At 46.3% G+C, this 21,994-nt stretch overlaps 2 protein-coding genes across 2 annotated transcripts in view; both read right to left on the bottom strand.

Moving 5' to 3' along the window:
• Positions 1 to 1,696, bottom strand: part of WDR35 (WD repeat domain 35) — a 43,089-nt gene extending 41,393 nt beyond the window's left edge. The window contains exons 1-2 of the mRNA XM_081101290.1: positions 1,554 to 1,696; positions 841 to 958 (exon numbers count right to left, since the gene is read on the bottom strand). Coding sequence (XP_080957416.1) covers positions 841 to 958; positions 1,554 to 1,577 — 142 coding nt within the window. The 5' untranslated portion in view covers positions 1,578 to 1,696. The remainder of the gene's footprint in view (positions 1 to 840; positions 959 to 1,553) is intronic.
• Positions 1,697 to 4,434: 2,738 nt separating this feature from the next.
• Positions 4,435 to 20,206, bottom strand: MATN3 (matrilin 3; the record flags this gene model as incomplete). Its single annotated transcript, XM_081101602.1, has 8 exons — positions 4,435 to 5,041; positions 6,904 to 7,014; positions 8,735 to 8,860; positions 11,981 to 12,106; positions 13,485 to 13,610; positions 14,308 to 14,433; positions 17,490 to 18,056; positions 19,987 to 20,206. The coding sequence occupies 8 exons, from the start codon at positions 20,204 to 20,206 to the stop codon at positions 4,986 to 4,988; spliced, it is 1,458 nt and encodes a 485-aa protein (XP_080957728.1). The 3' UTR covers positions 4,435 to 4,985.
• Between the last annotated feature and the right edge of the window lie 1,788 nt (positions 20,207 to 21,994).

The following is a 21,994-nucleotide window of genomic DNA, read 5'->3' as shown; positions in this document are numbered from 1 at the left end:
GCTTTTTAAAACTTTCATTTAAAAATAAAAATCTATGAAAATCTTTAAAATCTGTGACAGTGGAAATTATAAAAGTTGACGCTAAAAAATTCTACTTTCACATAACATGTCTTAAAATATTATAAAAAATACTCTTTACTCTGAAAGCAATGTCAGGAAAAAAAACATGAGTTCCTTCGAAACCACTACTTTTAATTATCCAGTTGCTGTCTCGGACAAGACAAGAATACACTTTTTTTTTTTTTAATCCTCACCTGAGAATATGTTTATTGCTTTTAGAGAGAGGAAAAGAGAGAGAAACATTGACTTGTTGTTCCACCTTTTTATGCATTCATTGGTTGTTTCTTGTATATGCCCTGGTAGGAAATTGAACCCTCAATCTTGGTGTGTCCCAACAACGCTCTAACCAACTGAGCTACCTGGCCAGGGCCATGAATGTATTTCTTAATGCAACTAAAACTTCCTGCATATGTTAAGCAAGATTTAAAAGTATATATAATATACATACATACGTGTATATGTGTTTGAGAAACATAACAGAAAGAAATTTTCTTTTAAGACAGTTAAGGAACCCAAAAAATTGAGAGATTAAATTAATATCAGAGGCGAAATTCTTTTTCACTTTCCATCAATAACTTCAGCAAAAGCCATCTGACCTTTCCTTTCAATATTCTCTGAACTTTCCTGCAAAAATCCTCTAGAAAGGCACCATGAAATGTTTGGGGTTTCGTTCCTCCCCTTTTAAAAACAATTAAAATTGCATACTGACAATAACTTGGGCAAATCTCAAGCCGATTTGCCATCAAGTTCAAGCATGTGGGCTTGCATTCATTCACCTACCCGTCTGTGCCTCTAACTTCAACACCTTCAGTAATCCATCTTCGCCCCCACACGCGATGAATCCTTGGTCCTTGTTCCAAGAGATACATTTCAGCTTCACGTTATTGGGAATGGCGATCTGAAAAGCAACCAGCGCCGCTCACAACTTCTTAGGAAGGAGGTGCAAAGGGAGTCTACGGGAGCCCCAAGGCTGAAGAAAATCCCCCCCAAGAAAATAAGCGTAGTCCCTGAACTGTGCTGGGCGCTACCCGCTGGGAAAGAGAGAGAGACGTGCCCACCAACAAGGGCACACACAGCGGAGGAGCCCAACGCGGGAGTCGCCTGGTGGGCTTTTAAAAGGGCACGGAGATGGCAATGCACACCCTCCGTCCCCGTTCCCTTTCCACACACATACCTAGGCTACCCTTTTGCAATTCTTCTCTTCCCCGGAGGCCCATGATGGCCCAAAGAATCTAAGTCACCTGGCTCAGCAGCAGGTGGAGGAGTCACGCTGGGGAAGCACCCACTGATCTGCCCAGCTGGCCCCGCTAAAGAACCCGCCTGGGGCCGCTCTGGCAGAGAGTCGCACGGGAGGGCGGCTGGGCGCGCCCGGGACTCTCTGGGGACCGGCGGGAGGAGGTCGGATGCCGGACCAGGAGGGATGCAGGAGCCGCGACCGAGACAGATGCGGGCAGAGGCGGGACGGAGAAGCGCGGGAGCCCTGGAACACTCACTCTCTTGCTCAGATAAAAGAACATCCTGGAGGCCCGAGGGCACGACCCCAGCCGCCAAGGCCCGCCGCCAGGAACTCTTTCTGGAGTCGCTAATTGCCAGTACCAGCGGCTCTTGGAAGCTCCCGTCGCCCTGGCAACCGGTCGCATCCGGGGCGCCGGGGGACACTTCCGGCGTCGGGCACGCGTCGCCCAGAGGACTTTGTGCGCCTGCGCGGGCGTCGTGGGGCTGGTGGGAGTCGCTGTCTCGGTGCCGAAGCTGTCACTGGGGCTTCAGGGCTGGCTGCTCCCCCTGAAGGCCTGGTCGCCCCCCTCGTCTTCCGGCCCCCGGGCCTCAGGTGCCCTCGGATGGCGCTGGGAAACTCGCGTGCGTGTCAGGCAGGGTCCATCGAGCAGGAAAGGCGCCCGGTCAATGTTTGAGTGATTCGTGAGCCCCAAAGCCCAGCATCGTGGGAAGGGAAATGTCATTAGTTGCCTCGGGTAGTTGGCGCCTTCGGGCAAATGAAATTGCAAACATGCGTTTTCCAAAGGCTGCAAACCTTCCCCTGGGGCTCTGGGGATTCGCGAGCTCCCTGGAGCGATTTGGAGGTTGAAGTGTGTGCTCGTTCTGCTGACTTTGAACTTTTCAACAGCGTATTTAAGGTCTTACTGCAGCCCAAGGGTCCCTATAAAAATAGGCATGGGCTTTGGGCCATTGCCGCATATAATTGCCATTGGGGCATAGCCCTCACTTTCAAATAATGGAGGCATTTGGTATTTTCTCGCCTGGAGGCCACTGTTCAGTATTCTCTTCTTTCCACTTTATTCCTTTCTTCAGTTCTCCTTGGTGCTTTTTGAGTCCCTGAAAGCTACAAAGCACCACCATTTGGGCCATAGAGCCAAAACTCTCATGAAATTATTGCCTCAGACATACTCCCCCTCTGGTTTTCCCTTTTACCATGTTCTGCGGCTATTGATTTGTTGACTTGTATAATCTAGCATGTACTGTATGCAGCAGTAGCCAGTTTCAGGCAAATACATGCAATCCCTCACCTGAGTCTGTGGCCTCGCCCAGCGCACTCCAGAATTGACAATGGCCCCGGCCTGGGTTGCTCAGTGGTTGAGCACCGACCTCTGAACCAGGAGGTCACTGTTTGATTCCTGGTTCAATTCCAGGTTCGATGCCTGGGTTGCGGGCGTGCAGGAGGCAGCCAATCAATGGTTCTCTCTCATCATTAATGTTTCTATCTCTCTCTCCCTCTCCCTTCCTCTCTGAAATCAATAAAAAATATATTTAAAAATAAAGAATTGACAGTTGTCCTGCTGCCTTTCTATCAAATCTAAACTCTGGCTGACATCAGATCTCCCTCCTAAAATGTCTTTTCCTATGGTGCCCTACTCTAAGCAAGCCAATATGCTTTCTGCACCCCACCATGCCTCTCTGCTTCTAAGGCCATTTTATATATCTCCTATGATGTTCCCACCCTCTTGGCCAAAGGCATTGACAGGTCTTCCTGAGAAATTCTTTCCAAACTTAACCCCCACCCCATTCAGATAAAATATGTGTTTTCAAATGTATGAGTATCTGTTTTTTCAGCACCAAACTGTAAATCCCTAAGATATGTTGGCACCTTCCCACAGGCTCCCTATACTGGACTCATGAATCAAGTGAGTATTATCTAAGCCAGGGGAATTTAAGACATGATTAATCGAAGCTAGTTACTAATGGTCACACTCTTGAAAAATCATATCTAAATACTTTTCCTTAGTTCTTGAACATGAACTCTCATTTATTCCTTCTATAGCATCATTGCTCTGTGATATCTATGCAAAGTGTCCCTTTGGGAGTTTGACCTGGAGACTGATTGCTCACTATGACATGAGTTGACCACCAGGGGGCGGTGCAGAACAAAGGACGGCTCCAGCCAGCAGTTGGAAGGCCCCAATTGGCCTTGATGGCCAGCCAGGCCTAGGGACCCTATCTATGCACGAATTTCGTGCACTGGGCCTCTAGTATTAATATATTACTGATCCTGTGCTCAAATATGTTTGGAAAATAATACTGCTCTATGTCATGTCCTTCCAAAAATGTTGAGAAATAACAATATATGTTTCATAAAATATATACTGCCTTGACATGTTTATTTTTCATTTATTCCCATTTATTCCCTTTGAAGTTTGTATTTTAGATTTTTTTACTGTTTCTGGGTTTTGACTGTTTCTGTAGGGAATTGCAGTGCTATTTACAATAGCCAGGATTTAGAAGCAGCCCAAGTGTCCATCAGTAGAATAGGTTAAAAAAAAAAAAAAGCTGTGGTACCTTTACACAACGGGATACTACTCGACCCTAAAAAAAAAAAAAAAAAAAAAAGGAAATCTTACCTTTTGCCACAGCATGGATAGATCTGGAGAGTATTATGCTAAGTGAAATAAGCCAGTCAGAGAAAGACAAGTACCATATGATTTCACTTGCATGTGGAATCTAATGGCCAAAACAACCTTACAAAACACAAAGGACAGCCTGACAGCTGTCAGAAGCGATGGGAGTTGGGAGGCTGGGTGAAATAGGTGAAGGGATTAAGAAAAAAAAAACCTCATAGACACAGACAACAATATGGTGATTAGCTGAGGGAAAGGGAGGTAGGGTCAGTAGAAGAAGGTAAAGGGGGGATAAATGGTGACGAAAGGAGACTTGACACTGGGTGGTGAACACACAATACACAGATAATGTATCATACAATTGTACACTTGAAACCTATAAATGTATTGACCAATGTTACCCCAATAAATTCAATATTTTAAAAAACAGAATTTTAAAATGTACATTTATAAAGGAAGAACACTGGGAAAAAAATAGCAAACTGTTAGTTGTTTTGTACAGGTGATTTTTATTCTTTATATATTATACATTTAAAAATATCTGTGATGAATATATAATATGAATATAATTATAGAAATAACATACTTGTGTTTGAGAATAGAATGAGAACTTAGGAACTGAAAGAAAAATGAAATGGCTCAATTAGTAAAGAAAGAAATATTAAACTTTTCACTCTGTTTCCTACCAACCATTTCATAGTCATAACTTAAAGACACTAAAGTTTGCATTAAATTAAGGATCTGGACATTTGTTTCCTTAGAAAAATAATACTGATTCTCCAGAAGATTCTCAAACTATGTCTCCACTAATTCAAGCATTTTAATGGCAGATAATTAGCACCATTGGAACATACAGAAGTATTAAATACAGCAAGTTCTCTATATTTCCAGGTGAAACTTTTGAGCAGTTTTAAAGATCATTTATATTGATGATCGATTGGCTGCCTTATACCCCCTAGTGGGGACTCCAAAACCTGGGCAGGTACCCTGACTGGAATCGAACCGGCGACCTTTTGGTGGATTGGATGATGCTCAACCAACTGAGCCACACTGGCCAGGGTGAAAATTTTGAGCAGCTTAATGATGTATTTGTCCATATTCATTTGCTTGCAACTTCTCCAAAATGTCATCAAGTGGTTAGTTGTTAAGGCCAACACCATTTATTTTGACATTAGAAAACATACACACACTTTCAAACACTTCAATACAAAATAAAAGAAAATAATTAAATTCCATTGTAAATAAATAAAGAGTAAAAATGTTTTCTCAAGTCTAATGTAATCTAAAACTCAGAAGTTCTTATTTTAGAAAGCATGATATAAAGCAGTAGTCTTCAAACATTTGTGCTCATATGCCCCCTAAAATATTTAACAAATAAGTGGTGTCTTCTGCACATTTAAGTTATATGAAAATTTTCATAAGTTTTAGTTACAAAATACACTAGTATAATTTATGCTGTTATAAATATTGACTTTCTAAAATGAAATTTAAATCAATCTTTCAAATGTATCCTATGTAACATTAAAAGCATACTAGATACCTAGTATTCTTCTAAAATAAAATATTTAAAACAAAAGAATTTGTATTTCCTTTCTACTTTCTTCACAGAATTTTATCCTTCTTTGAATCTCAGAAATCTTGTTTTTTAATATATTTTTATTGATTTTTTACAGAGAGGAAGGGAGAGGGATAGAGAGTTAGAAACATCGATCAGCTGCCTCCTGCACACCTCCTACTGGGGATGTGCCCGCAACTAAGGTACATGCACTTGACTGGAGTCGAACCTGGGACCTTTCAGTCTGCAGGCCGACATTCTATTCACTGAGCCAAACCAGTCAGGGATCAGAAATCTTTTCTTGATCACTCTATTATACTTCTCTGATGTAAACTTACACAAACAAGCGCACACATTTATATTGAAATTACCTTTCAATTAAATTTCTTTGACCATAAGGACCCAATTTTTTTTAATCATCTGGATTGAATTATCAATACAGCTATTATGAGCACATAATGGATCCAAACAACAAATAAGGTATAAATTTTTACATAAGACCATTACAAATAAAAGGTAAAATTTAATTGGAAAGGTATCTCTTAATGGTATGGATTGGGGTGAAGGGAATCGTGTTTATGAAGCCTTGGTTTAAAAATCTGTCGAATTGCCCCTTTGTTTGAATCTTTTCCAAGAAATGCACCTTAGAAAGATTCAGGCTACGTGAGAGGTTTATGTAAAGTTAGGAGAATGGGGATACAGAGGTGAGAGAGAGGAAAAGAGAATGGCAACTCGCCCCAAGTAGCATCTTAGGCAGATCAACTTAAGGAAGTGAAGGATTTGGAAACTGATCCTTTATAACGTTCTGTCTGCCACCCCTTCACTCCCCCACACACGTCCACTGTACCCCTGGGAAGTCTCTGCACCCGCCTCGGGGATCCCCATCACAATCTGAACGCCACTCCTCTGAGATCCCTAGGAACAGTGTTGCTAAGTTGAGCCGCGCTAAACAAGTAATTTCCCTGAATCACAACTTCGACTAAAGAGCTGATCTTGAAAGTTTCTGACGTGGTAACATGGTACATTTCAAACTTGCTTTTTGTTGGCTTGGCTAGCGGTGTTACAGCTGTGTGTTATCGGAGCGATCGCACCCCATGAATCAGCTGACTCATTCTATGCATGGCCTGATTTCCTAGAAGCCATATACGGGCTCAGAGCATAATAGCTGGATCTGAGCATAAGAGCTCAATTGGGAGCAGAGACTGCTATGGAAAAACACTAGAGAAAGAAACAGGTAGCTTTTCATGTTAAATGGGTGAAATGGTCTCTTAAAACCGTTCAAAGAAACTCTCAGTTTACAAAATAAACGCTGTGCAGTCTTACTATTGCTCATCTTAAAACTTAATAGAGAGGGCCCTAATCCTGTGAAATATCCTGAAATGTTGGGCTCATTGTCATACCCACGTAGGCTTTAAGCAGAAAAGCTCCCAGAAAGGATATTCTTGGTGTTCAGTCTCTGCAGATACGAGATGACCTTGTTCTGGAATGTCAGTGTGGCTTCGCACCCACAAGCATCTCTTATGGAGGTGAGTCTTGCTGCTTCTTGAACGGCTGATGACAATGACAGGACACGAAATGCTATGGTTAATTAGAAATCATAGCAAGTCTGGAAATCCATGATTTGATAGTTGCATTTTTAGGGCTTACCTAAATGCATTTTCTGGAAGGTAAAAGGATATGGGAGCACACGCAAAGAGGACAAAACACTTTGGAATGTTAATGAACAGAAGAAACTGAATTAGGAAATGCTGGGGACAAATCTACAATTGTCGAAGCTGAGTGATGGTTATATGTGAGCTCATTATATTTTCTCTATACTTTTGTGATTGCCTGAAATTCTCCATGATATAAAGTAAATTTTTAAAAGATAATGTAGCGGGAAGCTAAGAACGCAGAGATAAGACAACTAATCTTGTGATACTGTGTCCTCATTAAAAAATGAAAACGAGGAAAACCTCTTTTTGTGCAGCCAAAATCAAGGTTCAAAACTAGATAATTCCTGATTTCCTATGTGGGCTATTATTCTATTGAATTGTTTAAAATGAGAGTTCTTACACGTAAATACTTCGGGTTTGGGTGGGGTGTTTTTTAATCTTTATTGTCGAAAGTATTACATATATCCCCTTTTTCCCCCATTGGCCCCTTCCAGCATGCACCCATCCCCCAGCTCCCCACCCCATAAACACTTTGGAACTAAAGTTGCATTGGCATTTAATCAAAGAGCCTGGGAGAAGGATAATGCGAACTCCTGTTTCTTTCTGAAGTTCAGTGAGGCAGCTATTCCTACTCAATCTCATAGCCTCTGAAATTGCCTAACAGAAATAAGAATAACCTCCCAGGTCTGAAGTGTAACCTTGCAATGGAGTAGCACTACTGCCTGAGGACAGGCAGTGGGCCTCTGCTTACATGTTCTCCCACATTCTACAAAGATATGATATAGGGCCGAGGGACCAAAACACGCTTGATTAAATAGAATCTACCTACCTGTCCCAACCCTATCGAACCTTTTAGGGAAGGCCAGCTCAAATCCCATCTCAATCAATTTGTAAACCAGAATGTAGCTGCTGGATGTAGTACAACCCCGTCCAGCATCCCAGTACAGAGGATAAAACTGGTACTTAGGATCCTTCTTCAGTGTATGTTGCCTGAGAGACGATAAGCTCTGTGAGGGGAGGGGCCCAGTGGGATGTTCTGATTAACAGATCCCATAGAAAACCGGACAACTTCGATGTAGCACAATTGAAAGTTGGGAGATGGACTCATTCACAATAGCAGCAAAAAGAATAAAAGATTGAGGAGTAAATTTTAACAAAAGAAGTGCAAGACTTGTACACTGCTCACTTACAAAACATTGGTTTCTCTCCAGTTCCTTCCTCAGGACCTAACAGTACCTGACATGTAACAGTAGCTCCATGAACAGCTGCTGAACAAATAACTCAGTGAATGACTGGGCAAATGCGGTCAGAGCCTAAACCATTATAAATCACGTCAGAATCCCATTTTCCAGGAGTAAAAAAAAAAAAAAATGCCCAATAGTGATTTTCCTTTTTAATTTGAGAGAGAGAGAGAGAGAGAGAGAGAGAGAGAGAGAGAGAGAGAGAGAGAGAGGATGGAACCAGATCATGGGAGGAGTAGAATCATTTCATTCTGATGCCAAGTGGGAACCCCTGGAGAATTCCAACAGGAAGAACGTGCCTGAGACTTTGAGAAAGAAGAGCTTACTCCTAGGTGGTCCCCCCGAATGAAATAGGATTAAAGGGCCAGTCTTCACCTGAACACGTCTTCTTGTCTTCATTCAGGGTGAAGCCAGTATGACAGTCGCAGTGGTAGGACGCGGCCCCATCACTCACACAAATGTGCTGGCAACCGTGAGAGCCCAGAGCACACTTGTCAAGAACTGACCAGGGAGAGAAACAGTCACAGATTACAACGGGAAACGAAGCGCAGACTTCTGGGAGAAAAGGCTTTGGTTTGATCCCAACAAGTGTCAACAGCAACAAGTCTCCCCTGTTCCACAAGAAGAAAGCCTACGTTCTTGTCTCATATCTCACATCCCCTCGCCTGCCTTATATTGCATAAACCCCTTTCCTTTTTTTTTAAAAAAATATATATTTTATTGATTTTTTACAGAGAGGAAGGGAGAGAGATAGAGAATTAGAAACATCGATGAGAGAGAAACATCGATCAGCTGCCTCCTGCACATCTCCTACTGGGGATGTGCCCGCAACCCAGGTACATGCCCTTGACCGGAATCGAACCTGGGACCTCTCAGTCCGCAGGCCGACGCTCTATCCACTGAGCCACACCGGTTTCGGCCCCTTTCCTTTTTCTCTTGCCCATATCTGGGGGTGCTGCTCTGTTTTCCTGCCCGCAGCACTGGGGCTGCACTGAGTCTTGATTATATTGCAGAACTCACCTTCAGAACTTTACTGATGACCACCAATGCCTGCAAACATGCATGGAGCTAAATTATTATTAGGGACCCACCTACACATGGAGCTAAACTTGATGCTGCACACAAAGGACTCGAATGACGGAGGGCCTGCCCTTGATGGCTTACAAAGTGGGACAGAAAGCACTGACCTGCACACACACACACACACACACACACACACGCGCACACACACACACGCGTGCGCGATGATGATGGCATGTATGAGTCCGCCATCTTGTCTTTCTCTTCTACCTCCCTTTGCTATCTTGTGCCCTGCACCATGAGACAGTAGAGCTTCGTGTGATGAGCACATGTATCCCCGAGCAAGTACGTGGGTTCAAATCCTGGCTCTGCTACTCATTAGCTGAGTGACGGTGGACAAGTTAATCTGCCTGTCCTGTTTAGTGGGAGTACTGCAGGAGTAGTCCGCCTAGATTGAAAATTGCCCTTGATGTTTTGTGGGTTTTCTTCAATAAATGGTTCCTTCATCCCACACCTGTTAGCTGAAATGTACGTTTGTTTTTGTGTCCTTTTCCCAGGACTTCAGTGTTCCTGGCAGCTTATAGTACCAACTGGGATACTTGTCACGAATTGAGAAGTGCACCCCACCTGACAGCCCTACCGCCCTGAACAAGCCAGCACAGGCCAGTCCCCTTACTTGTTCCATCTCTCCACCCTCCATCAAACTGTCACCATCCTCCAAGGCCCACCGCCAGTCCCACCACCTCTGTGTCGCTCACGTGGAGGGAAGGGGGCCACATACTAAACCTGACAAGCTCAGGGGAGGCCTGTGTGGTGGCCTTCCATACTCAGAGATGGAAAGTCACCACATAGGAGAGTTTGAAATTAAAACGTTCTAACTAAAAGCAGTTCAAGGCAGGCAGTCATGTCCTAGGGCAGTATTTTTCCCAACAAAGGTCAACCTTTACCGTTATGGAGGCTGTCCTTGTCTTTTTGAATGGAAGATAATATGCCTGATAGCATGCCTTTGGAATATCAAAGTAATTCTTTTTTTCCAGACCCCTCAAAGCACAACCACTGCACCAGAGTGGAGATCACGAATCCCCTCATTGTTATTATCATGCTAATGTTACTATCCTCTACCCGCCTATGGAAAAGAAGTATGTGTCTATTCCTTTTACTTGTATCCAAACTCAGAGATTTCCCCACTTTGCATTCTCCAGCCTCCCTAATCTATCACCACTGGACTTCATGTAACTCCCTTACATCTTCCCTTTTGATTCTAATGTGTAAGGTAAGTGGTAAACCCTGGCTGGTGTGGCTCAGTTGGTTGAGTGTCATCCCCTGCACTGAAGGGTCACCAGTTTGATTCCTGGTCAGGGCACATACCCAAGTTGCCTTCACATACAGGAGACAGCTGATCAATGTTTCTCTCATACATTGATGTCTATCGGTCTGTCTGTCTGTCTCTCTCTGTCAAATCAATTTTTTTAAGTGGTAAAACTGCCCATTTTCTGGAGCATTTTCTCTACCCATTGAGATTCTGCTTCCCAGCAATTGTCAGTTTGGCTCAAATAAACTCATAAAAATTCTTACAGGTTTGGACGTTTCTTACGTTGACACTCACTAGAGATAACAAGTGGACATGCCCTCCATCCCCGGCCCTTAGTTACCATCAGTCTCTCTCCCGGCTACTTAGTCTCTGCTCACTTTAGACATTGGGTCTCTTTGCACCCAGCCCGTAAAGAGAGGCAGGAACTTGTGCTTTATATCTGAACAGTGCTTAGCAGTCCTGGGGACAAAATAGGTGCTCAGTTCTCTTTCATTGATCCCAATTTTATACAAAGGGATTTCCCTTGATCCCTCTTGTAAAGGTCACCCAATATATCTCCTCAAGGGAGAGGAAACTATACATCAAATCTAAAAAAAAATATGCCAGAACTAAACACCACCTGGAGAGCTAGGAGTTTCTCCTAGGAGTGTTTTTACATTATAAATGCCACTGTGTTCTGCCAGTGCGTTTAAATCAAGTTAATGAGGATTCGAGTTCGGGCGTGGGCGCGCTAGCCAAGTCTCAGATGCTTCGAAGATTGATCATCTAGAAAGTGTCAGGGAGCGACTTGCCGCAAACTTACTGGAAGATCCATGTGGGTCTCATTCAGTCGTTTACAAAGTCTCCTTTACTAACACGATCCAGCTTTAAGATTAACGCCACAGAAGAGTTCAAAGCCAAGTTTTAATTGGAAAAAGATCAGTTCAGCCTATCACACCAAATAGTTCCTGTCCAACTGACTTCCTCTAAGGCTTCCCATTTGCTTTACAAGCCCCCAGTGTACAGAGCTACAAAATGTTCCTGGATGAGGACCCTCCATTCACTGAGCTTTCCTCATATCCCCCACTCCCGACCCATTGCCCAGTCGCTTTCTCAAGTCATCCCTGTTTGCTGACCGCTGAGCTCACTGCCCTGTCAGCGACGCATGCCTTAGTCTGTGAGCACAGTAGAGTGTCTGAAGCCTGGCTCTTGAAGTTGCCTTGAAGAATCTCTCTCTTGGGAAATTGCAAGTTGGTTTCCCTGCCATAGAAAGGAGCCAAGTGTGAAAGTGTTGATTGAGTGTGCCTTACCTGAGCAGGTTTTGTTATCTTGACTCAGGGTGTAGCCCTCATAGCAGTCACAGTGATGGGACCCAGCTCCGTCGTTCACACAAATGTGCTGACAGCCATGTGTCCCTAAAGCACATTGATCTTGAGCTGCCAGACAAAAAAGCCCAGGAGAGAAGAAATTCAACAATATAAAAACCTTCGCTATACTGCGTGTATACAGACATCTCATTTGCAGCTTGAGCATGTCAGAAGCAAACCCCTTTCAAACGCATCAGTTCCGTTTGCTCTTACAGGAAGCCAGCTGAGTTCAAAAAAATCCGACACACACAGTACTCATTCTTCTACTTTCCCAACTCCTTTTCAGAACCATCTATATTGAATTTTTGTAGTCTAAATATACCCTAAAATGCTTTCTAAAGCATTCCTTTTAGGTTTATTTGTACTTTTACTGACTGAGAGCAATACCAACAGTTGGGCAGCTACTTGTACCAGATTCAGAAAGACACAGAGTTTGAAGAAAGTGTAGTTCAACCCTCGCCCGTTATAAGTGAGGAAACTGAGTCCAAAGGAGACCCACTGACTCAGAACAGCAGCAGAACTCAAGGCCCAAATGCACTCAGTGCACTTACTCTCTGAACTGCCATGAGATTTTTTAATTACTCTTTTTCTTTCTAAACTTTTCACTTTGAAATAATTTCAGGCGTATGAAAAAGCTGCAAAAATGGAACAGAGCGGTCCTGTTCTTCATCCGGTGTCCCCAAAGGTTAACATATTAAATAGTCATAGTGTAATTATCAAAACCAGGAACTTAACACTGATACAATACTATGAGCTAATCTACAGATTAGCTCATGACTAATCTAACTAAGCATTCAAATTTTGCCAATTATTCCACCAGTGTCCCTTCTCCGGCCCAGGGTCCCAGGCTGCCTTAAGCTGCCCCGTCTCCAGTCTCCTCCAACCTGTAATATTCCCTGCCTTTCGCTGTCTTTCCTGACTCTGACGCTTTGTAGGGTATCTCTCAGTCTGGGTTTGTCTGATGTTTCCTCGTGATTCTGACATTTTAGCAAGAATAACCACAGAAGCGCTCCTGTGCCCTCCGCACACGGTGTCAGGAGATACAGGATGGCACTCTATGTCCCTGTTGTGGATGTTAACTTGGGCCACTTGGCGAACTGGTGTCTGCCAGGTTTCCCCACTGTGGTGTCACTGTTTCCCCTTTGTAAGGGATAAGTGTCCTGAGGGGAGTTATTTGATTTCAGCTGACTACACTGTCTCTAGCACTTGGAAAGGACTGGTAGGGCTGGCACAGAGAAGGAATGAACAACACTCTTCCCCAGGTGGGCCGCGATACATACATACGGCCTTTCCTACGTTTTCTCACAAGACCGAGAAGTGGGAAAAGCCGGGGTGGCCAGAGAGGAAAACAGATGAGGTTTCCCATCAGTGTGACCCGCCCTCCGCCACTGCTCCCAGCGCCAGGCAGACAAAGAGCGGGCAGCAGTGGAGCCTCCTTCCCGCGTACCTGCACACGCTTTCCTGTCTTCCTTCAACGTGTAACCTTCGTGGCACTCGCAGTGGTAAGAGCCAGCTCTGTCGTTCACACAGACGTGCTCGCATCCATGAGTGTTCAGAGCACACTTATCGATGGCTATCAGAAATGGTCAGGACACATGCAAACACATGGAAGCGTGAATCAATAATTACAGACCATACACAGATGCATGCACACACACACGCGCACGCACATGCACACACACGCACATGCACACGTGTGCAAACACAGCTGAGGGCAGCTTGGCACAATAGGAAGGCTGCGGGGCTGGAAGCTGGGAACCAACTTTCTGGTCTTGGCTCTTTACTCACAGACCCCAGGCATGGGTGAGTCCCTTCTTTGGGTCTTAATTCGTTATCTTTAAAATAAGTAAGTTGAATTAAATGATCTCTAAGTTTTCTTCCCCTCAAGAACTTTTTTCCAGGACTTAAGTGGGCCTAGATCTCCTTCTTCATTGCCTGTGTGTGAGTATTCCCATTCCCCATGAGCAAGGCCCTCTCTACGTTTTCTTCTAGACCCATGAGCATCTACGGCCACAGAGGGGAAAGGGTAGCTTTTCATGTAAACAAATAAAATCCACGAAAAATTCCAAACCCTCAAAGGACCAAGAATGTGGTACCATCATAGGCTGATGTATGTGTTCCCTCACTTTTCTTCCCATTTTCCTTTTGCTAAACAACAGTACATCAGCCAAAAGTCAATTAGGAGAAAAGCACAAGGCCAGGCCGAAACCTGGAGAGTAGGTCCCCGAATCTAAGTTCCGTTCAGCCCCCCTCGCGTAAGCAGGCCTCACCTGAACAGGTCTTCTTATCGGCATTCAAGGCGTACCCTTGGCTGCACTCACAGTGGTGCCTGCCGTCCCCGTCACTGACACACACGTGCTGGCACCCATGTGTGCCAAGCATGCACGGGTCCACTGCTGTGCAAAGGAAATGGACGACAGTCAGTGGACGACAGACACGTAAACATTTCAGGTACTTTCTCCCGTGTCAAAAAGACATCGCTCTCTGGTTTCTCTCCGAGTCTATCTTTAGTTCACTGCCAATTTTGACTATTTGTTTCTGTCCTGGCTAGAAATACCATCCTTAAACTAGTCATGTTACTAATTTTAAATCACAGATCCTATTGTTAACTTTCGAAGAAAGAAGGAGGAGGAGGAGGAGGAGGAGGAGGAGGAGGAGGAGGAGGAGGAGGAGAAGGAGGAGGAGGAGGAGAAGGAGAAGAAGGAGAAGAAAGAGAATTCTTATGGGTCAGGCAATTGGATATTCATTCAACATATCCACCTACCCATGGAAAAAAACTTGTTTTCCCAAAGCCAGAAATGGGGGAAACGATCATGTGTTTCCTGAAGTTCTATGAGCTAATTGTCCCATTGCAGCTGGAATCTGGTTTCGGGGGGTTCTATAGGGGGTGCCTGAACAGAATTCATACACAGGTGCATTCCTCTAGGCCTAGAACTCGCTCACACTTGGGCATATATGAACTTAACAGTGGGGAAAGGCAGTGCAGGTAACTGCCTTCTGAATAGGCAGCAAACTTAAACATGCGCAACTTCAGGGCCTCTGATATCACTAAGGAGAATACACTCTGTCGCTATAACACAAACAGGTAAAAAGAAAAAAACAAAATAAACTCGACTCCGTCAGCTAGACTGCATCTCCACCTTTTCCCTTCTAGAGCCATTTGTATGTCATCGGCTTTTTTTCCTAGTGAGATGTTTTGGATGAAGACTCAGTGAATTTAGTCATTTCTGTTGGAGGGGGCTGGGAGCCCTGGGGCAGGTAAGCAGCCTCCACTGCTCTGGCAAGAGGACAAGCCTAATACTTTCCCAAGAAGAGCCTTTTCATGGGATGATCTCTCTAGTCCGCGAACAACAACAAGCTGCTTTTGCTCCTCAGTCTTTTACCCCCCAGAACAAGCAGGTCTTTTGTACCAGAAGGAAAAGATCGCCACTCACCACTTATTACTCTATGGCCTTCAAGCCCAACCCCAGGTGCTGGTTGTGAGAGCCAACTTCGCCACAGACCAACATCTCTTTGGCAAGCTCTCACCCACCCACAAGCACAGGGGGTCTTCCTGGGAGAAAGACGGCCATTTTCCTTTGGGAAAACCAATAAATGCCAAGTAGATGCCACCAAAACCAAAGCCTGCTTGTGAGAGAGAGCCCAGTGTCCTGGGACAGGAAAGACAAGGGGATCCCAGCCAGGTCTGGCTGAGCTGAGGCCAAGCTTAGCTCCAGACCAAGCTTCATCTCCCATTTCCTGACGGACTGGTGATGGCTGAGTTTCCCGTTGTTTAGATATAGAGTCTCCTTGAAATACACGGTTGTAATTGTTACTTCACGGGTTTGTCTCATCCCCACCACCAAACTACTGCTTGATGGTAAGGAGGGTCAAATTGTATCTTTGTGTCATCGGTAGTCAATAAATGCCTGTTAAATAAATAACTGTGGAATAGGTTATACAGCAAAAAGTATCTACATTTTAAAATTCACCTTAACTAGAAATTTGTCTACACCAGCTTGGGGACTTCCATAGAGGGCTCCAAAAGATTATCTCCAAATGACAAAAAATAATAATAATAAAGCATGATGATAGATATAGATGATAGGTAAGAAAAATGAGTTTGAAAATAAAATAAAAAATATAGTATAAGTCCCACATTCATAATTCTGATCAGTGACTAATAATAAACGCCAGCCGCGAATGGATTCAGATTCATGAATTTGGCTAATGCGTGCTAAAAACTCCAGTTTCAAACTCTATCCTAAAGGAAGAAATGAGAATGACAGTAACAGAAGGATTAAAAACAAACAAACAAGCCCTGGCCAGTTTGGCCCAGTGGATAGAGCGTCGGCCTGTGGACTGAAAGGTCCTGGGTTCAATTCCGGTCAAGGGCACGTACCTCGGTTGTAGGCTCCTGGCCTTGTTCAGGGGCATGTGGGAGGCAACCAATTGATGTGTCTCTCTCACATCAGTGTTTCTCTCTGTCTCTCCCTCTCCCTTCCACTCTCTCTAAAAATCAGTGGGAAAAAATATCCTTAGATAAAGATTTAAAAATAAAATAAATAAATTGTTATTGTTGAAAATATTACAGATGTCCCCTAGCTGGTTTGGCTCAGTGGATAGAACGTCGGCCTGCGGACTAAAGGGTCCCAGGTTCGATTCCAGTCAAGGGCATGTACCTGGGTTGCGGGCACATCCCCAGTGGGGAGTGTGCAGGAGGCAGCTGATCGGTGTTTCTCTCTCATCGATGTTTCTAACTTTCTATCACTCTCCCTTCCTCTCTGTAAAAAATCAATAAAATATATTTTAAAGATAATAATAATAATAATAAAATAAAATAAAATAAACAAGCCCTGCTCCTTCTACCTGTGAAGTGAGCTGAAATCCCAGTCTCCCTGATTCCTGACCCTGTCCCTCCATGAAGAATAGTCAGAGAAAGAAGTGAACCTCGGAGCTGGAGCATCACTGAATGTCCACTCTGCCTGCCAGTTACACTGAAGCAGGCTGCCTGGCCCCCGCCTGGACACACGCGGGCCCTGTCTTCTGCAGGAACAAGAGGAGTTCTGTAACCTCGAGACATGGTAAACTAGAGAAAATATCGGGGGAAATGCAGGGGTGGACAGGAGGGAGGAGAGCAGTCTTGTGTGTTTTATTTTTATTTTTCTCTGACCCCATCAGGGAACAGCATGATCATTTACCCAGGATTATTTCCAGACCTTCCCATTTCTAATGCAAACATGGAGATTTTAGGAGCAGTCCAAGTTATATAGAAGGCAGCTCTATATTCCTAAACCAACAAAGTGTATTTAAGTTGGTAAAAAAAAAAAAAAAAAAAAGACACAAAAAGCATTGCTTCTATTTAAGCTTTCCCTAAAATTTCCACCCCCAAAAAAAAAGAAAAAGGAGAGAATTCTTTCTTTCTTCTGCTTCAGGTTTGACTATAGCATCCTTGCTAGTGGCAGCGACTTACCGCAAAAGGTTTCCTGGAACCTAGAGGACAGTTTCTCGATGACCCCGTAGGTCTCCACGTAGAACACGTGCTCGTCCAGGGGCTCGCTGGCCATCATCCTGAGCGACTCCCTGTCCGCCCGGTCCACGCCCACCGCGTACAGCTCAATGCCGGCCGCCCGCGCCCGAGCCGCCACCTCGTCCACCTGGTCCTGGGGCCGCCCGTCCGTCACGATGATGGCTACCTTCGGGATGTTGGAGCTGGGTCCCCGGGCCCCCGCCTCCACTGTGAAGGCTTTCTCCATGGCTGTCTGGATGGCCAGGCCCGACATGGTGCCTGTGGACAAGGGCGCGATTCGCCCCACGGCCCGTTTCAGGGATTTCTTGTCCAGGTGGGTCTGGAGGTGGAACTCGATGTTGACGGTGCTGGCGTAGTTCACCACTGCCACCCGCGTGTCCGCTGCCCCGATGTCCAGGGTGTCGATGATCCGGGAGACAAAGGTTTTCACTTTGGTGAACTCCAAGGGCCGTACACTACGAGAACTATCGATGATAAAGACCAAGTCCAGGGGCCGGCTCTTGCAAAAACCTGCAAGGAAGGTGTGGGGCACGGAAGTGACTAAGCAGTGATCTGACCACAATCAGAAATGGCGCAATTCCTCACCCCCAGCTCTGAGGCCGGAGGTCAGACAAGGCAGCATCCGCTACCTCCCCATGGACCACGGTCTGCTACCTTCCCCAAGACCGTCTCCCTTTGGATGATGAGAGCCCGTAGGCCTTCCGAATCCCCTAATGAGAATTCACACGAGGCTGTGAATTACATCATTTAATTTTCCCACTAGGGCAGTGGTTCCCAACCTTCCTAATGCCGCGACCCTTTAATACAGTTCCTCATGTTGTGGTGACCCCCAACCATAAAATTAGTTTCGTTGCTACTTCATAACTGTAATTTTGCTACTGTTATGAATCCTAATGTAAGTATCTGATATACAGGATGTATTTTCATTGTTACAATTTGAACATAATTAAAGCACAGTGATGAATCACAAAAACAATATGTAATTATATATGTGTTTTCCGATGGTCTTAGGCGACCCCCAAAGGGGTCGCAACCCACAGGCTGAGAACCGCTGCACTAGGGGCTGGAAAATTGAGGCTACTCTAAGGCTACCTACCCCAATATCGCACCTGTAGGCTGGCTGAGCCCTTAAATTTCACTTAGAACCGCATCCCTTCGCTTCAAGTTTTGTACTCAAGGTTCCTCTTGACTCCCAGGAACGAGTGGATTCCAGACCCTGCTTGGGAGCCTTGGCTACCTGAGGCCATGGGACAAAGTGTCCCTGAACAGTGTGCAAGGTGAACTGTCGGGGCAGCCGCATTGCACGCCACCCTGCCCACTCCCATGGGGTGAACACTGCTCCAGAGCAGCCCTAAGTCTCCCTCTAGCTGGTCATTAATTCATGTTTAGTGCACTCGAGGGCCCAACTAGCCTGAGCTACGTTGAAAGTAAAAAGAGGGATGACAACTTCGTCTGACTGAGGCATGTTTACTGCACTTCCAACTCTGTGGGTGTTTCTTGTTTAAAGAAGCAGAGATGGAGATTCGGTACCAATCCCAAGTCCCTGTCAAACTCTTAGTCACCTCTCTTTCATTTTTTCATTCACCAAAGTTTTTTGAGGGTGGGGAGAGGAAACACTTCCCCACTACCCGCGTTATTAAATGTCTTTTTTCAAGTCATTCCTCCTTTCCTCCCCCCCCCCCCCCCACACACACACACTCATCATACACACCAAGTCCTAATTAATGTCTTATCCCTGGACATTAATTGTCAATCAAAGTTCCTTCCTTTCCTAATAGGGACTGGAAATTGATGCTACTCTAAGGCAATCTACTCAAGTGAGTGGGGAAAAGGTAGATTCAAAATAAATTCCTAGGCTAAGCATGGGACAGGAATTATATAACTCTATAGTTTTAAAAAAAACAAACCTGAAAATTGTCCTGCTGCCTGGAAGTATTCAATTAAGAAAATAATAATATCCTACTACCAATAACACTGTAGAGATCACAGGGCACCAACACAACAACCCTGTGAAGTCGGAGGTGCAGAGGTTGCTTTTATACCCATTTTACAGACAAGAAGCCTGGGTCTCGGGGAGGTGTAAGAGCTGGAAAGTGGTGGGTCATGGATTGGACTGCCAGCCCACGGGGCTTTTCCCTGCAGGGTTACCTCTCTCTGAGGCCACGTCTCCCATCACGAAAGTCAACAGTATCTCCTGTGCCTGGTAAACATCCTGCGCTCTGGGAGCTTTTCTGCCGCATGAACCAACTCCCGACTCAAAGGGGAAATGGCATTGTTCCCAGAGACCCCCGAACCCTGACTCCTTCCTGCTTGAACCTCCGTTTGCACCAGGGAGGGAAGGAACACACCGACGCCCAAGCCGGACTCTCCCTGCCACCGCGCCCCCTGCCAGGTGCCCCTCCACCCCCACCCCGACCCCCACCCGGAGCCCGGACAGTACCTGCGGCACCGGCCCCTCCGGGCTGGCCGGCCCCCGAATAGGGCGCGCGTGGGGGGACGCCCGGAGCGAGGCGGCGCCCGGGGCTGCCCCCCGGGCCATGGGTCCCCAGCCTCTGGAAGCCCGGGCGGACCGGGGGAGCGGGGACCGCGGCGGCTGCGGGGCCGGGCGGCAGCAGCAGCGGCGGCAGCAGCAGGAGCAGACCCGGGAGGAGGCGCCGCATGGTGTCCGCGCCGGGTGATGTCTCGCAGGCTCGGTTCGTCGCGGCCGGGACAGGCGCACCGGCGGATTTAAGTCAATGGCCCGCCCTGGACCAGCGGCCACGAGCGTGGAACCCCCCAGCGGAGCCAATGACTGGGCAGCTGGGCCAGGGGGCGGGGCCAGGTTTAAGCCCATGGCCCGCCCTCGCCCGGCGGAGCCAATGACTGGGCAGCTGGGCCAGGGGGCGGGGCCTGGACCCCCACCACCTGGTGGCCGGGCCTCCGCTGGGTGGGCTCAGCCCTTGCGCCCACACTGAACCCTGGAGGGGCCGGTCCAGGGCCTCAGCGCGCCCGACCCTCCACTCCCTCCACTCCCGCTCGCAGCCACCTGACCTAACCCCGGGCGCCTCGGGCGGTCCGCCCTCCCTCTCCGTGCAGCCCTGCCCCGATCTTCATCCTGCTGCCCACACTGCATTCCTTTCCCTGGCCGAGGGACCCACCTTTTGCGGTGGGCTCTCGGTTTAAAAAAAAAAGCCTCAGATTCTAGCAGCATGAATAGCAATGCTTTCATCCCGCTTCAAACATCTGCACGCTATTGACCTTACGGGGTGGGCGAAAGTATGCTACCCAGAATAGAATGGCAAACAAACATTCCCCAGAGGTCCCGTTAGCTGGAGAAGGGAGGACAAGGCAGCCTGCTCCCGAGGCGAGGCGCCCTCCCGCCCCCACACCGTAGTTCTGCAGCAGGTGACCCCCAGGTCGGGAATGTGTGGGTGCTTGACTTCAGGTAGGAGGGGTTTCACGGCCGCGGGTACTTTGAGAGTAAGTTTATTAAAGCTGGAGACGGTGAAACAAAGGAAGGGTTAGGATAGAAGAGGCCACATCACCGCAGCAGGAGTGAGCCGCCATGGGACTACCTAGGTTGGGGAGGGGGGCGTCACATTAGGAAAAAAGCAATTTTCCATGACAGCACAGAGCTGGAGGCTGGCCAAGGGGAGTCCTCCAGGAACTCACAGTCTCCTGGGAGAGAAGGGATAAAAGCGGGTGACTTTTGAGTGAGTCATAAAACATGACAAAGAACAAGAATTCCAATGGAACCTTTCCTGCTTCCAGACTTTGCCCTTTAAAACCCACACTCCACACAGTAACCTTAAAGTTGCTTCTCTTCTTAAACCCTGCACCTTCACTTCCAGGACAATCCAAACCATCTGACCCACTTGAGAGCAGGCTCCAGGTGGGCAGGGCGATGCCTGCACTGTTCACTGCTGAATTCCCCTACGTGCTACCTCACCACGTGCAGGTTCAGTCTATGGTGGGGCTGAGACCTCAGGGAATGGAAGATAATCCCACAGAGCTGATGTCTGGCTCTTCCAGGGCAGGCCCATGAGCCGGAATGGCAGTTTGTTGAAGAAAGCACCTGGCATTGCTTTTTCCAAGAGTCTAAGACGCTGAGGAAATGGCTCTGCTGTTTCACTTCACTGCCTGGCAAGACAGCTCTGTGCTGGGCGGTGCCCCCTTCCTCTGGCCTCCTCCACCGCCTGGCTCCTTCTCTGAAGTTCAGAGGGAGAAGCAACATCAAGTACTAATGGTCTGTTTCAGCACATTTGCATGTAGGCGTGTGGAAAATTAAAACTATTTTGTTAGACGAGGGCATGCATTATGGTTAGCTTTCTTTAAAAAGTCACACAGCCAAGCCATAAACTCAACATGGATAAAAGACTTAAATGTACCGTAAGTCGCAAAACCATAAAAACCCTAGAAGACATAGGCAGTAAAATCTCAGACATCTCTCAGAGTAATATTTTTGCCAA

This window comes from Myotis nattereri (assembly GCF_964212035.1).
Source record: "Myotis nattereri genome assembly, chromosome: 10".
In the NCBI taxonomy this organism is placed as follows: domain Eukaryota; kingdom Metazoa; phylum Chordata; class Mammalia; order Chiroptera; family Vespertilionidae; genus Myotis; species Myotis nattereri.
Note: the sequence above shows the minus strand (reverse complement) of the source record. Positions and strands in the feature narration are given on the sequence as shown.